Raw genomic sequence first — 15,749 nt, 5'->3', positions numbered from 1 at the left:
ATAAACGGACACAATTCACGGATCTTCGTCATTCTTGTAAAAAGAATCAGCCAAGGATCCGGATTCCCATAAATAAAATGAATTATAAAAGCAATTACGTGTAATTTTGTCACAGGTTATTGCTCTTGAATAATGACACAATAATAACAAAAAACTGAAGCAAACTGTAGCTTTGCCGCGTTTTACACGTCCAAAAAAGGAAAAAAATATAAAAACAAAATAAAGAAACATCCAAACCGGCATTTCCGCGGCAGTTCGCGGAGCTGGAAACCGGGGGCATAAAATTACACCACTAACATTCCTCCCCCTCCATTTCTCTCTCTCTCTCGAATGCGCGGCGCCCCACTCGGATCTCTCTCTCTCTCTCTCTCTCTCCTCTTGCTCTCTCGTTCGAGACCTCATTTCCTCCTCTCACCTCGTCGATTGGAATCGAGAGCTTAACCCCCTCTCTCGGAGCCCCACATTGAAGCTCTCGATCCCGACCCCAGCACCGCCACCAGCATTACCAGTAACAAGTTGATCCCCAACAAAAATAAGAAGAAGGAGATGACAGAGATGATCGTGTATCTGTAATTGTACAACTGCTGCTGCTGCGTGCGCATACTTCTTCCATTGAATATATTCAAATGGAGAGCATCGCGGCGCAGCTGAAGCGGGGAATATCAAGGCAGTTCTCGACGGGGTCGCTGCGCCGGAATCTCAGTCGCCAGTTCTCCCGCCAATCCTCGCTCGACCCCAGGAGGAACAACTTGCGCTTCAGCTTCGGCAGGCAGTCCTCCCTCGACCCCATCCGCCGCAGCCCTTCCCACGACGATGACGACGACGTCGATCTCTCCATCCCCGAGAATCTCGACTCCACCATGAACCTCCTCTTCCTCGCCTGCCGCGGCGACGTCCACGGCGTCGAGGACCTCCTCAATCAAGGCGTCGACGTCAACAGCATCGATTTGGACGGCCGTACGGCGCTCCATATCGCTGCCTGCGAGGGTCACGTCGAGGTTGCTAGACTGTTGCTCTCTCGCAAGGCCAATATCGATGCTCGGGATCGCTGGGGCAGCACGGTACTGCTTCCTTACTACGCTCTTTGTTATCTATCATATGGCGATGAATCAATCTAATTCTCCTTTCCATTAATTCTGTGTGTGTTAGGCCTGGTTTGGTACTGAAAATAGCTAGTATAAAAAAAAGTTGCTAGTTGTTTTTGTATTTGGTAAACATTTAGATTCGGCTTTTTTTTACAATTTTGGATGAAAAAAAGCTAAAAACAAGAAGCTACAAAACTCAGCTTTGAAAAACCGATTTTTTTTCACATTTGTTTTACATAAAAGTTTACCAAACACTATAATACTGCTTTTTTTTTTTTTTTTTCAAAAGCACTTTTACAAAAAAGTTTACCAAACATCCTGCTGCTTTATTTCACAGCTGCTTATTTTCACAACACAGCAGAAGCAGTTTTTTTTCAAAACACAACAATACCAAACCAACCCTTAATGTGTTTGTTTAAATTAATCAAATTTTAATTAGATTATTATGATTGTAAATAGAATTAAGAAGAAAATATGCTTACAAGTTCGTAATTTGTGATATTATAATGTGGGAGATTGAATATTACAAATGTGTTGAATGTGGACAGGCAGCTGTAGATGCTAAATATTACGGGAACACGGAAGTTTACAATATTCTGAAATCCCGTGGAGCCAAAGTTCCGGTATGTATATAGTCTGATCAGCTTCTTTCTTTCTCTCTGATTGAAAAATTTAGCCTGTCTGCAGGTGGAGATTAATACATTTGTTGTGTTCTCTTTGTTTTTATTTTCTAGAAAATCAGGAAGACACCAATGACTGTTGCGAATCCTCGAGAAGTTCCAGAGTATGAGCTCAATCCGTTAGAGCTTCATGTTCGAAAGAGTGATGGTATCACAAAGGTTGTCCCTTTTCTCCTTTTCACCACCATTTGTAGATTTCGGCTCTGCTTTTCACTGTTCATATATGCTCCGGTCTAGTAGTAGTAGTTATGATATGTCTCAAGTCTTCGGGTGCATTGAAAGCAGTTTCTTTGCACTCGGGAAAATTGGAAGTCTGAGTCCCTTATTATTGAACTCCTATCAGGATGTGCGAAATGTTGCAGATCGGCAAGACAATTAATGTGTGCTTTCTTGTTTAGACAGATTGCTGATATATTTCTCCATTTTTCTCAACAGGGATCGTATCAAGTGGCTAAATGGAATGGTACGAAGGTTTCTGTAAAGATACTTGACAAGGATCGCTATACAGACCCTGAAAGCATGTATGTACTCTCATCCCCTGAAAACCGTTTAGGTGATGTTGTACTACCACTTATGTCTAAAGTAGTACAATTTATGTAATCTTCTTGTTGTTTGAAATTGAATTGCTCCTTAGTTATTTGCAGAGCCATTAGTTCAGTGTGGGATGGCACATTTTTATGGTATAGACTTATATGGTTTTATGATGCATTCTTTCTTCATATTTCCTTAAATCCGACAGTAATGCTTTCAAACATGAGCTGGAGTTGTTAGAGAAGGTTCGGCATCCTAACATCGTTCAATTTGTTGGTGCCGTTACCCAAAATATACCGATGATGATTGTCTCAGAGTATCATTCAAAAGTAAGCTCTCTCTCTGCATATATATTGAATGTGTGCGCGCACTCATATACACTTAAATAGCTTAACCATGACTTGGCAATGCTTTGATGGTGATATTTCAGGGTGACTTGGGAAGCTATCTTCAAAAGAAAGGGCGCTTATCTCCGTCAAAAGCCCTAAGATTTGCTCTTGACATTGCAAGGCATGTATTTGTTTTTCTGCCAATTATTCTTTTAAAAACTTCTCCATTCAAATAGTTTTATGTTCAGATACAAGCACATAATCGTATCATATGGTTTATATATCTATGAGTACCTCAAGCATGTTCTTCCTTCTAACTGTCTAGCTAGGTTCAGCCAATTCACATTTATGACATTTTTCTTTTCTTATTCTTGTTTCCAGGGGCGTGAATTATCTTCATGAATGTAAACCAGACCCAGTAATCCACTGTGATTTAAAGCCAAAGTAAGACAACCAAATGCATAAGTTGATGTAATAGGTGTAATAATTGGCTATTATTTTTTTGATGGTTCTGGTTGGGATGTACGGTTATTTCATATTTGAAATTTTGGTAAGGTGCCAGAAATATTTTGCTCGATAATGGAGGTCAACTGAAAGTAGCTGGATTTGGCTTGTTAAGAATGTCAAAAATCTCACCTGACAAAGCAAAACTAGCACAGCCTTGGGCTGACACTGACCTTTCAAGTAAGTTCTTGTACCACTGAATCACTTTCTTGCCTTGAATTCATCTCTCATGATCTGCACTCTATGATAAAATTATTCGGTCTTTACGAGTAGAAATATATTCATAATTAAAAATTTTGGGTTCTGATTGTTGCTTAACTTTCGCTCTTTGAGAAGGAAATTTTCTCTTCGACTCTATAGGAGCGCAAGATCTTAATTTCTGGGAAAATCTAGATTATAGGAAGAGTCATTTTTGAATCATTTAATTAGACAAAAGCTGATCAATCTACACAACTACTACATGCGTATCAGTGTATACAGGATGTGCATGTTGCTCTCAAAACATTGTATATTTCTGTTTTTTGCAAAAAGAAGACTAGATCTACTCATCTGAAACTCGTCATCAGGACTTGAATTATAATTTGTCCTCTTTCATTCTAGGTTTATATGTGGCACCTGAGATCTACAAAGATGAAATTTTCACCAGAAGTGTGGATGCATACTCTTTCGGTCTTATATTATATGAGGTACCTTTCATTTTTACTATCTTCATTGTGTTATCAAGTATAATTCATTGTCAGTTCAGCACTTCTCAAGCTTACACAATACACATAAACACTTTGCTGTGAACGTAGCACTCTTGCAGACATTGACTTTTGAATTCTTATTTGAAACACCGATGGTTTGGGGGAATTTTGCGGATGGTTTTTCTTTTGATCTTGTGTGGAAAACAATTACATTGTTGCTTATTATTTTGAAATAAGCAATAACTTGTCTTTGTGTGGCTTTGTTTTCTCATAGATGGTTGAGGGATTACAACCATTCCATCCCAAGCCTATGGAAGAGGCTGCGAAACTGATGTGTTTGGAAGGAAAAAGACCGCAGCTGAAGACCAAATCAAAAAGTTATCCCCCTGAAGTAAAAGAGTAAGTTTGATTTCAATACAAGTCACCGTGGTCTACTGATTAACATGCAATAACTTTTTCTCGTCGTATCTGAAAGGGGAATTGTAATGCTTAATTGATGATGCTAAAATGATATGCATGCAGGTTGATTGAGGAATGTTGGAATCCAGAACCTGTTATGAGGCCCATTTTCTCGGAGATTATTGTACGGTTGGACAAGATAGTTTCGAATTGCTCAAAGCAGGGATGGTGGAAAGACACGTTTAAGCTTCCTTGGTACGTCTATCTTCTTTGTATCTTCAAAAGGTTCATAGTACTTTCTCTCGCACACGGGCAAGTTGTAGATTTCATTTTCTTACTGCACTGTAACGCATTATATGATTTGATGATATGCAGGAAATAAGAGGGGGGCAGTCTCAGTTCCATTGGAAAACGAATTGAGAAAAGGACTTGGGCGTAGACTAGGTGCTTGGGGCTCGACGTTGCAATGTAATTAATAATCAAGAGGGGGGCTTTGGTTTAGACTAAGAAATCGAGTCAGCCTACGTAAAGAGTTGGATTGCTGGAACAGTTCCATAATCTTTGTTTGCCAAGGAGCTGGAACAGTTCCTTTCTAGTATGTATCAGATTCATGTGCGAAAAAGAAATCTTCTTTTTATGTAGATGATTTGTTTTACGTACGCACACACGCACATAATAACGTACTCCCAAAATATAATCTCATTGCATCCGAATCCCTTTGATTTGGCGATGATCACCGCATTTTGCAGCGAAAAGAAACGATCTAAAAACTGATGTTATTTGTACGATCTGTAAAGTGTATAAAAGAAGAAGAAGAAGAAGCCTTTCTGAAGTTGCTTTTCCTTTGGGTGAAGATGGAGCCCATAACGTAGACAAATTAACCACACGTGTCTGTAAATTTGTAATGTGAACCAATCATCTCAGATTAATTATCTTCACAAGTAATCGTTTGCTTATGGAATTATTCGGTCTTAATCACCGCTTTATCCGAATTAATCGAGCATTTTCCTAGAAGATTCATGGGTTAAAAAGCCATCCACTTTTTTAACGACTGTTTGCACATAATTTAAATGTATCGTGAAAGGTGGGTTCCTTCAAGTTGAAGCGGAAGACTAATCCAATATCTTGCTTGTATCCTTACTGCATTATCTCTAACTACTACGACTAATACACCTTATCACTAACTTCAGAAGAAAAGGCTGAAGCTTTCAGAAACTCGACGCTGTAGTTAACACAAAAACAAGGGCACCCGAAAAGGAACACAAAAGAAACCGATTTATTAGCTTAACTGCACGAGGGAGGCTTGCGGCACAAGCAAGCACCAATATGATTATGTTGGAAAGAAGGAAAAGGAGTTTTCAAGTGTGAAAGGAAGAAAAAAATGGTTAAGACTGAGAAATGAGAAGGGGTTGTTTTTATTTTGCTCCTTAGTTTGGTAGAGGGGAAGAGAAAGGACGTGACAAAGACTCGTCAACAAGAGTCATATATATTTTCGTAGCATGATTGCAAAGCAAACCCACCATTTAAACCCTTCCTCCCACCTTCTTCCCCATTCATTCCTTCCTTCCAATGGGGTGGCTTCACTCCCTCGTCTCCCCGTTGAAGAAGCTCTGGGATCGTCTGCACTCGAGCCACAGAAAGCGTACGCAATTCCTCGTTTCTCCTTCTGCAATCTAATTCTATCTAACCTCTTTCCTCTTAATCTCCAGCTCTCAGTTTGATTCTTTACAAAACTGCAGGAAAGGGGATATATATATTGTACAAGGACGTGAGGTCTTGTCCGTGCGAAGATGTGCAAGTTCTCTGGTCCATCCTGGTTGACTCGCAGTCGCAACCTGCAGCTGCTGCATTGCCATCGACATGATTATTAATTAAGAGGATAGTTTTATCTTCTTGTACATGATAAATTTCACTGCGTTATACTATATATAGTGTACATACGTACGTTGATAATCCTATAAGCCTTTTTTTTTTGGGGTTTCCTGCTATCTTTAGCTAGACCAGCTTTAAATTGTGTCATGCCACTTTCTCAATAAAAATTAAAAACTTTTACTTCTTGATTCTTTTTTAATTTATTCAATTTAATTTTTGGGAAAGAAGATAAAAGTTTAGCAAAAAGGAATATTTAAAATTCTACCAGGCAAAATAATATATTTGGAGACGGAAATAACAATTACAAAGAGAAGCTTCTAGGGCAAAAGGAGCAAGCAAAATCATAACCAAGCTGAACGAGACTTACTAGGCAACGGATGATGACGAACGATCGCGCTAGGAGAGGAATGCCCCACAGAAGCCAAGGCATCCGCATCAAAATTAGTTTCACGAAAAAAGTTGTTTAGAATTTTAATTGGTGTTTTAATTTAATAAAAGAAAATCGGTGGGCTTTGGGTTGAGATTAATATTTTGAAGAGCGGCCCAACATATCTTCTACTCTAGTAAGTAGTAACCCTAAAACCCTACTCCTCCTTCCCCGGCGAAAAAGCTCACAACGCAGACACTCACAGGAGGGAAAGAAGAGCGGAGGCGCAGAAATTGAAATTTGAAACACAAGGTAGAGAAAGACAGCCATGGCGGATAGCAAGGCGGTGACGATCCGGACGAGGAAGTTCATGACCAACCGTCTCCTCTCCAGAAAGCAGTTCGTGAGTCTTCTACCTACTATTCTCCTGTTTGGTCAACTAGAAAAAAAGTCGGAGAAACCAAGAGAAATATCCAACCAAACAATCCCATATCATAAACTGAATCTCGAGTTCAACTGTGCTGCCGAAGTGGAATCGTAAATGTAGCTGTAAAAGGCGTTGCCCAGAAAAGCAATGTATTTCTACGTTTTAACTTTGGGTGTGTAAATCCTGTGTTTCGTGCAGGTTATCGATGTTCTGCATCCAGGAAGACCGAATGTTTCCAAGGTTTGTTTTCCGTTCTTTAATTTTCTAATGTCAGTATTAACATTTTACTCCTGAAAATTCTAGTACCATTGAGCTACATGTTATTCTGTAAGACTTGGCGCAAAACCGAGGGCAGCTCATACAGCCACCCCACTTAGTGGGGTAAGACTTGGTTGTTGTAAAGAAATGTTTTGAATCTTAGACAATGGTTTGGAGGTTTGGGTTGCACTATATCGACGATGTTTAGTTGTTCGTGTTGTTAATCTCACCTTTTCTCTAGTTGTGGCTTTATTTTTTCCCTGGGCGGATTGTTTGTTCTGTCGGCTGAAAAGAATTTCTGTTTCATGGCGTAATGTAGGCGGAGTTGAAGGAGAAACTGGCAAGGTTGTATGAAGTGAGGGATCCAAATGCCATCTTTGTTTTCAAGTTCCGCACCCATTTTGGAGGAGGGAAGTCCACTGGTTTTGGTTTGATTTATGATTCTGTTGAGAATGCAAAGAAGTACGAGCCCAAGTACAGGCTGATCAGGGTAACTTTACCTTCTTTTTCTCAAGCACATTGCATGTAAATCGCAGTTCCTTATGCTTCGACATAAGTTTATTTCTCGTCATTTAATATGTGCATTCATAGGATTTTTTTTAATCGTTTGAGTTTGATGAAGGGGCCCTTTCAGGCTATTATAAACTGTAGACAAAAGGGTTATAAAGGAGGTGAATCTGTTTTAAATTATGTTGATTAGTTTTTTTCCGATCCTCTGATCTATCACCTTTCACGGGAAGACCTTACAGAATTTGAAGAGTCTGATTTGTCAATGCTTCTGCGTCTGGTATATAATGGTTTTGAATGCTATAGAAGTAGGCTTTGCAGTCCTTCCCAAGTTAACAGTCATTTGTTATGTGTCAAATGGCGATGTTATGATTTCGGTCAATAGGTATCTTTCAGTTGTTGCATGTGTTTTTGGTTTGGCTTCAAATGCCCATATCCTTGGGGGTTTGTCTCTTGAATCCTTTATAACTACACACACTGAGAGTCTATCTCTAGCAGTCTCTCTCACTCGCTCAACCATGGCTACTTTTGCAGAATGGATTGGATACAAAGGTGGAGAAGTCAAGGAAACAACTCAAGGAAAGGAAGAACAGAGCCAAGAAGATCCGCGGAGTAAAGAAGGTAAAAATATATGATCCTTGTTCTGTTTTTGAACCTGAAATTGTTGGCGGAACTACTTTTTTGAACCTTGTTATGTTTTCAGTGCCCTAACTCTTTTGTGGTACCGTTTTTGTGATTCACGCAGACTAAGGCTGGTGATGCTGCCAAGGGCGGGAAGAAGAAATGATCTTCTACACATTCTGAGGCTGCATGTGTTCGTCTCAGCATGTTTCTGCATCAACCTCTGTGTCTCTTAGCCCCTGTAAAAGTTTTGACGATTGAATTGAGGCTTATGTTGTGATTTTGCAGCGTTTAATCCTCCTGATTTTTTTTTTTTTTTTTTCCGCCCTTATATTGATCGTGCTTTTAGACTTTTAATCATGAAAATTAGTCGGAGATCATTTGCATTAATTCAAGACAAGAAAGAAACCACGCAGAATATCGTCGCAAATTTGCAAATTCGTTGATTGTAGTTTCTGTCTACGGATGTGTTGCAACCAAAGAATGGTCCATGATATTTATTTTCCTTTATTTGACTGAGAATTCAGCATATGTAAACGAATCTTTGAGCATATCCCTTCACAGGCTTCACTAGTATTCCGTAATTATTTTTTTGAGGTATTTGTCTATTTTCATTGAACTTTTAAGGAGCAATCAATTTCTTACTTTGATAGTTTGATTTATCCAATTGCCCTCTTGAATTTTTATAAAGTTTAAGCGGTAATCAGCTAAAATTAAAAGTTAAAGGAAAATTGGCCAATGGTAAAAGTTTAAGGTGTTATTCTAAAATTAAATTTAAGAAAACATTTAATAGCTCTTTACAAATTCGAAAAAAATCAACCAATACCTCTATTTTTAATCAATTGCAAAAATGTTATTCTAACACGAAAACTATACGATTAGCCCCGCTAAAGTTATTTATCTTTCATGTGACATTATGTATTATCTAACTAACATACGTCTACCCACTTTGAATAGTTTTTCACCTCTTTTTATCTTTTAGCTTTTTTTTTTTTTTTGAGATGTTTTATCTTTTAATTTTTTTAATTTAATTTAATTTATTTTATCTTTTAGTTGATAAAGAGAATTTTGTTAATTATTAATTTAGATAATAAATTTGTACGGAAACACATTATAAATTTTGTTACTTGACGGCGTTATTTTGGATAAAAAGTCGGTATTTTTCTTATTTTCCAGGATTTGCTTAAAGGATAATTTGGGTTGGAACGGTCAATTTTGTTACTCTAAAAAATTTACTTATTACTTGATAATATATAAACCCTAAACCCTGAAGTAATTTACTTTCGAAGATAAGGGTTTCAGGTTTTTAATTTCGATCGAGTGGTTTTTAGAAACCCCGAAACGACATTGTTTCACCTGTGTGCTGCAGTTGATTATGCGTGAGATCTGAAATTCAGTGCAGAAGTTCAGAAATGGCTTCGACAGCGATCTTCAGGAGGAAGAGAATCGTCACCGACTATGTAACGGCGTCGTCCCGCGCCAGCCCTGGATTCCGGTGGCTCGGGCATTCCCATGGCGATCAGAAATTGGAGTCCAGGGGCTTCAGCGGTATCGTCACGCTTAAGAGCAGCAGCAGCAGCAACAACGACGGTGATGATAAAGTTTCCGTGGCAAAAGACGAGTTCCGGCGATTGGGGTATGTCTATATCTCGCCAATGGGGATACATCAGCGGTGGATGTCGCAGGCGATTCGAAATGCGTCCACAGCTGCAGCGGCGGCGCCCGCCAAGCCTACTGAGGCTGGGAGTCCCAGTGATGGCGAGGAGAACGAGCGATTGGCTGCCAAAAAAAGAAAGGAGGCGTCTCCGGAGGACTGCGATCAAGCTGTCCAGGGGTTGAGCACTGCGAAAGCCGCCAAGGCCAAGAAATTGCAAGAATCTCTCAAGGAAAAGGCTGTCAAACCCATGTTGCAGAAAGTTTGGGCCACAATCCTGGGAATTGGCCCTGCTTTGAGAGCTGTGGCTTCCATGAGCAGGTTATAATATATAGGTTAAAATCTTTCATCTTTTTCCGATATTCTATCTTAAACTAATCTAAATTGCGATATTCTACTTTAAACTAATCTAAATTGTGGAGGAGTTTGAAGTGGGCACCATACCAGAAGCATATCCACTCTAGAAAGTGTGGCTACGCCCATGTCAGCCCATCTGTTGGGTCTTTTAATCAACAAGATTTCATTTTTAATCCAAGATGATTTCATCTTCACAAATGCTGGTTTTCATGGTTGTTTGATTATGCAGGGAAGACTGGGCCAAGAAACTTGTTCACTGGAAGAAGGAATTTATATCCACATTGCAGCATTATTGGTTGGGTATTAAGCTTCTGGGTGCTGATGTAAGGATTTGTTCGAGATTGCTGCTAAAGCTTGCTGGCGGCAAGACTCTCTCTAGAAGGGAGAGACAACAGCTCACCCGCACAACAGCTGATATCTTTAGGCTAGTTCCCTTGTCGGTTTTCATCATCGTTCCTTTCATGGAATTTTTGCTGCCAGTTTTCCTCAAATTGTTCCCCAACATGCTGCCATCAACTTTTCAAGACAAATTGAAGGAAGAGGTAGGGATTGTATATTTGTAATCGATTTAGCTTGGACTCTGCATGACACCTTCTTTTGTTCTAGAGTTTGCTTAAATGCGTGCCTGCATGATACACGTCATGTCTCTGCATGTCCATTCTCCTACCAACTTGTGTTTTCAATTCATGTACACATAGTTTCTTTCGTATTATAGTATTTTTCTAATACTAACTTAAGTATTCACATATGCTTAGGGGCTTTACTTTTTCCCCTTATGTTGTAGTATGTTCGATTTCAACTTTCTTATCAATTTGTAGGAGGCATTGAAAAGGAGGCTAAAGGCAAGAATAGAATACGCTAAGTTCCTCCAAGACACGGCCAAAGAAATGGCAAAGGAAGTTCAAAACTCAAGGAGTGGAGAAATTAAGCAAACAGCAGAAGATCTAGATGAATTTTTAAACAAAGTGAGGATTTCAGTTCCTATGCTAAACTTTCCATGTTTGTTTCTCCAATATATCTTGTGTGCAAACCTGTCAATTTCTATGTGTAGGTTAGAACGGGTGGACGTGTTTCTAATGAGGAGATTTTGGGGTTTGCCAAGTTGTTTAATGATGAACTTACCCTTGATAACATCAGCAGGTTATCTTTTATCATGATTGCTCAAGGTTTTAGTGTTTGAATGTGATGGGATGCATTTGTCGGTGAAGTTAATGACTCTGTTTTCTGTTGCATGCAGGCCTCGGTTAGTCAGTATGTGCAAATATATGAATATTAGCCCTTATGGAACAGATGCATATTTGCGATATATGCTCCGGAAAAGACTCCAGCGGTGAGATGCATATCTTTGCATATTAGATGTACATTTTTTTTGTTGTAGCCTTTTTTTAGAAACAAGAATAGTGAAGTTAATCTTAAATTAGAGCTATTTATTAGGCTCCTCATGCTGTGCTCTGCCCAATTAGGTCTTGGTTCAAGCTTGGTCATCTTTCTTTGATATATTTTTTCTTATTTCATCAATGAAATCTTTAGTAAATCACTAGAGACATACTCTTCTTTTCAAGAAGAGCATATATTATCTTGTTGGAGAATTTGATCGAAGAATTTCTTACTATGAACATAAAGAACTACTCGAAAATGCTGCTATCCCTAATTGGTATTTGAATTAGCTTCATATAAACCAAAACATGAAGTAAATAGACGAACATGCAAGAGTTTTTTAACCTATTTTCTGAAAAAGGAACTGACAAATTGAGTTTTGTTTTAATGTTTATCAACATTTTTTTTTTTGTCAGGATTAAGGCTGATGATAAGTTAATTCAAGAAGAAGGTGTGGAATCCCTTACAGAAGATGAGCTGCGCGAGGAATGCAGGGAGCGCGGAATGCTTGGTTTGCGTTCTGTTGAAGATATGCGCCAGCAGGTATACCATGCTTGGACCAGATACTCCTTTCTTCGATTGCAGATTAGGCGGTTGAAACTTCCAATACCTTTTTTGGCAACTTAGAGTCTGAATATACTTTTCAGTTTCATAAGTAGTTAATGGAGCTTGGTTATTTATGATATATCAAAACTGATCTCTGTGCTCATTTATTCACTAATGTCATCATGTAGCTTCGTGATTGGTTGGATTTGTCTCTCAATCACTCCATGCCATCTTCGCTTTTGATCCTTTCCAGGTATTCTTAGGCTCCATAATGCACACCTAACTCTTTGGTTTTGTTTAATTCTTTATTATTGCTTTTACATTCAGAAGCCCTACAGTTCATGTATATCTTGATACTGGAGCCAGTTTAACGTAGTTCTTGTTTGATGTGCATAATGCAGAGCCTTCATTGTGTCCGGAAGGTTGATGCCAGCTGACGCCGTTCGAGCTACACTGTCTTCTTTGCCAGATGAAGTGGTGGATACTGTTGGTGTTACATCGTTGCCCTCGGAAGATTCTGTATCTGAAAGGAGGAGGAAATTGGAGTTCCTTGAGATGCAGGAAGAAAAGATCAAGGTTGAAATTGTTTGTTTTTCATTTTGACGGTCTTACGGATAGCTTTTAGTGTTTTAGTAACCAGAACTAAATGTGTGTGTGTGTGTGTGTGTTTTTATAGCCAGTTTTGAAGCATTTAGTTTGGGGTTGTCTGAATTTGGAACCCAGAAAAAGGATGAGCAATCAAAAAGAAAAACACAAATTATAGTGCCAAAGAAAAACTCCTGAAATAAAATGTTATGACTATCATCTGACTTAGATAACTTTAGTTGAAGAATTAATTTTGATGTAACCGTTCACTTCTGTCTCTGTTTGGTTGATCCTTATTTGTACTGAGTGGCTTTCTGAATTATTATGTGACAGGAGGAGGAACAGAGAGAGGAAGAAGAGCTAGCCAGAATGAAAGAATCTAAAGCCAAAGAAGAGGATAAGGCATTGAAAGAGATGACTATCCCAACAGCCAAAGAAGCACAAGAACAAGCCAGGGCAAGGACACTAGAAAAGCAAGAGAAGCTCTGCGAAATAAGTCGTGCATTGGCTGTTTTGGCTTCCGCATCTGTAAGGACTGGACTGAATAACTCTCAATATTTTTATTGTGGAGTGTTCCCTCTTCTTTTTCCTCTACCAAAATTTCAAGTGTGATCATCCACACTGTAAGCTTAACAGTTTCTTAATATTTTGTTTGTTGAATAATATTTCAGTCTGTGAGTAGAGAACGTGAAGAGTTCCTGAGGCTTGTCAATAAGGAGGTAATTTAAAACCTTTAATTGCTCTTAGTTTATATTGGGTATTTTTTAAGATGAAAGCATTTATCTTTGGTATGCCTGGTAGTCTTCCCTTGCTCAATATATGCAGCAGAAACATTGGGAGGGATAACTGCTTGCTGTTAATGAGAAGGACCATGCATCATAAATATTGCCTCCAGTTCTAAGTCATTTCTATGCTTCTGCTTGTTATATTGAAGAACTTGGATGATGTTGATGTTATTTATGCTTTTGTCCCTTTTTGTTTGAAGATGTGCAGATTGACGTTTGCTAATACTTTTAATGGCATTTAATTATGAGCTTTCTTATGCATGCACTAAGTCAGAAGGATGCTTTGCTTAAGGTGATTTCTTTGATCTTTCCAGATTGAACTTTACAATAGCGTGGTGGATAAGGAGGGTACAGATAGTGAAAAGGATGCCTTAAAGGCATACAAAGCTGCTCGAGATGAAAGTGACAGTACTGCTGAGGCAGAAGGTGATAATGGGATTTCATCAGCGCTCATAGACAAGGTTAGAAATTCAATTCCAACTTCTCTCTTATAACATGTTTATCATTGTTCACTCAATGGATTTTTTTTCTTTCTTTTGTGTATTTCAGGTTGATTCGATGCTTCACAATCTTGAAAAGGAAATTGATGATGTAGATGCTCAAATTGGTGATCGCTGGCAATTACTTGACAGGTGAATTGTCATTTGTCATTTATGTCTTCGCACTCTTCAACCTCGATGGATGGTATTGTCATTTGTTTCTTCTTGCAGTTAATCGTTTTGATATGTGTTCAGGGATTTTGATGGGAAAGTAACTCCTGAGGAGGTTGCAGCTGCTGCGAACTACTTGAAGAATACTTTAGGCAAGGAGGGTGTCGAAGAACTCATAGGCAACCTTTCAAAAGATAAGGGTTGGTTCTTCTGCTAGGCTCATCTCATCTGTTCTCCTGAATATCTACTGCTTGTCTCATGCATTCTCACAAATGCATCTCCGATTAATTAATGTTGGTATCATCTCCAAATGCATTGATATGATTCATGATTTTGATGATTGATGATTCTTGTCGTGTTGTGTTGTGTTGTGTTGTCGCAGATGGGAAAATTCTTGTGGAAGACATTGTGAGATTGGGAGGTCGGTCTGAAGATGCAAACTCAGCAGAAGACGAGAGAGTTTAGAGTAGACGGTAGCATGGCATGCATATCCCAGCTCTCACTTCTGTCATGAGAAGTTGATGTGTGTACCCGTTATCCTGTCCCCTGTCCAATCCTATCGTATCCTATAGGTTTCGTTTTCCGTACATACAGAAGTGCTTTTTAATCTTCTTCTACCGGTCCGTTTGAGAGAGAGAGAGAGAGAGAGAGGGCTTAGTGCTGTCAAATATCTTTTGTACTTATCATAAGAAATATAAAAATGCATTCTTGAAAGTTAAAAGATGTTGGTTGAATTTCGAGAATCACTTCTTATTTGCTTGGAGTAGGAAGTTACAAGATATTCGTTTTGATGGAAAAGTGACAATATATTGATGATGAAGAGGATTACGAAAGGAATCAAACTTGATGTGTGTAAAAACACATAAGATGAAAGCCGGTCTACAACGAATCATGCATGTTACTAGAAACAAACACATAAGATCTCGATAAAAATTTTAATACTAGAGTTTTTTTATTACCAAGTACTAGAATCCTAATATATGTAGTTATATATGCTTGGTAATTACTTAGGAGATGATCATTGTTTTCCATGACCTGCCCACCACACAAAGCTAATTTTTTGTCCTGTCTTGTTTTGCGTGTGTGCGGAACCCGTCTCGCTTTCCGTGCGCCCAAATTTGTCTCGTTCTACATGCGTAAAGTTCATCTAGTTTTGCGTGCGTCAAGTTCGCCTAACATCCAATTTTTTTGTTAAAATTCAATTTTTTTTTTATTTTCACAAAATATTTTACGTGAGCGTCATTGAGTAATAAATGTATATTTAGTATAATATTTAAGCCAAAACCTAAAAAATTAAGTGAAAGACATACTAGTGATGCCCAAAACATTAATTGTTTAAATGGGGTTCAACCCTCAAAGATATCAACGGAAAATCTTACCTTAATTTTCAAAACTTCACGGTGAGGCGAAGGTGAAAAGAAATAGTTGAACAATGATTTATATATGAATTTGAAAAATCGACTAAAAAACGTGAGTTAACACTCGCATTTTTTGTGAAAAATGCAAATTTTTTATTTTCATGAAATATA

At 38.5% G+C, this 15,749-nt stretch overlaps 3 protein-coding genes across 3 annotated transcripts; all 3 read left to right on the top strand.

Annotated features, from left to right (window-relative positions):
* Nucleotides 1-241: 241 nt before the first annotated feature.
* Nucleotides 242-4,855, top strand: LOC137746247 (integrin-linked protein kinase 1). The gene is made up of 12 exons (XM_068486325.2): nucleotides 242-1,061; nucleotides 1,634-1,708; nucleotides 1,820-1,924; nucleotides 2,201-2,286; nucleotides 2,505-2,625; nucleotides 2,727-2,806; nucleotides 3,007-3,069; nucleotides 3,188-3,309; nucleotides 3,730-3,815; nucleotides 4,090-4,214; nucleotides 4,338-4,469; nucleotides 4,590-4,855. Exons 1-12 carry the CDS (start codon nucleotides 627-629, stop codon nucleotides 4,594-4,596), a joined length of 1,437 nt encoding a protein of 478 aa, XP_068342426.2. The 5' UTR covers nucleotides 242-626; the 3' UTR covers nucleotides 4,597-4,855.
* Nucleotides 4,856-6,400: 1,545 nt separating this feature from the next.
* Nucleotides 6,401-8,717, top strand: LOC137715248 (small ribosomal subunit protein eS24z). The gene is made up of 5 exons (XM_068454504.2): nucleotides 6,401-6,856; nucleotides 7,079-7,120; nucleotides 7,458-7,628; nucleotides 8,180-8,266; nucleotides 8,391-8,717. The coding sequence occupies exons 1-5, from the start codon at nucleotides 6,782-6,784 to the stop codon at nucleotides 8,430-8,432; spliced, it is 417 nt and encodes a 138-aa protein (XP_068310605.1). The 5' UTR covers nucleotides 6,401-6,781; the 3' UTR covers nucleotides 8,433-8,717.
* A 766-nt stretch (nucleotides 8,718-9,483) lies between these two features.
* On the top strand, nucleotides 9,484-14,941 carry LOC137740134 (uncharacterized). The gene is made up of 14 exons (XM_068479950.2): nucleotides 9,484-10,241; nucleotides 10,507-10,819; nucleotides 11,096-11,242; nucleotides 11,329-11,417; nucleotides 11,515-11,607; nucleotides 12,071-12,197; nucleotides 12,389-12,453; nucleotides 12,602-12,776; nucleotides 13,119-13,313; nucleotides 13,457-13,504; nucleotides 13,885-14,031; nucleotides 14,120-14,202; nucleotides 14,305-14,420; nucleotides 14,603-14,941. Exons 1-14 carry the CDS (start codon nucleotides 9,679-9,681, stop codon nucleotides 14,683-14,685), a joined length of 2,244 nt encoding a protein of 747 aa, XP_068336051.2. The 5' UTR covers nucleotides 9,484-9,678; the 3' UTR covers nucleotides 14,686-14,941.
* Nucleotides 14,942-15,749: the final 808 nt, after the last annotated feature.

The sequence above is a fragment of the Pyrus communis genome, chromosome 15 (genome assembly GCF_041283825.1).
Source record: "Pyrus communis isolate YQ-2024b chromosome 15, ASM4128382v1, whole genome shotgun sequence".
NCBI lineage: Eukaryota > Viridiplantae > Streptophyta > Magnoliopsida > Rosales > Rosaceae > Pyrus > Pyrus communis.
Note: the sequence above shows the minus strand (reverse complement) of the source record. Positions and strands in the feature narration are given on the sequence as shown.

Excerpts from the sequence above, each read along its gene's own strand:
- LOC137746247 (XM_068486325.2), top strand. The coding sequence starts at position 627 with ATGGAGAGCATCGCGGCGCAGCTGAAGCGGGGAATATCAAGGCAGTTC. Across the intron at positions 1,062-1,633 it reads GGGATCGCTGGGGCAGCACG|GCAGCTGTAGATGCTAAATA; the intron begins GTACTGCTTCCT and ends GAATGTGGACAG. Across the intron at positions 1,925-2,200 it reads AGAGTGATGGTATCACAAAG|GGATCGTATCAAGTGGCTAA; the intron begins GTTGTCCCTTTT and ends TTTTCTCAACAG.
- LOC137715248 (XM_068454504.2), top strand. The coding sequence starts at position 6,782 with ATGGCGGATAGCAAGGCGGTGACGATCCGGACGAGGAAGTTCATGACC. Across the intron at positions 7,121-7,457 it reads GAAGACCGAATGTTTCCAAG|GCGGAGTTGAAGGAGAAACT; the intron begins GTTTGTTTTCCG and ends GGCGTAATGTAG. Across the intron at positions 8,267-8,390 it reads AGATCCGCGGAGTAAAGAAG|ACTAAGGCTGGTGATGCTGC; the intron begins GTAAAAATATAT and ends TGATTCACGCAG.
- LOC137740134 (XM_068479950.2), top strand. The coding sequence starts at position 9,679 with ATGGCTTCGACAGCGATCTTCAGGAGGAAGAGAATCGTCACCGACTAT. Across the intron at positions 11,243-11,328 it reads TAGATGAATTTTTAAACAAA|GTTAGAACGGGTGGACGTGT; the intron begins GTGAGGATTTCA and ends TTCTATGTGTAG. Across the intron at positions 12,454-12,601 it reads TCGCTTTTGATCCTTTCCAG|AGCCTTCATTGTGTCCGGAA; the intron begins GTATTCTTAGGC and ends TGCATAATGCAG.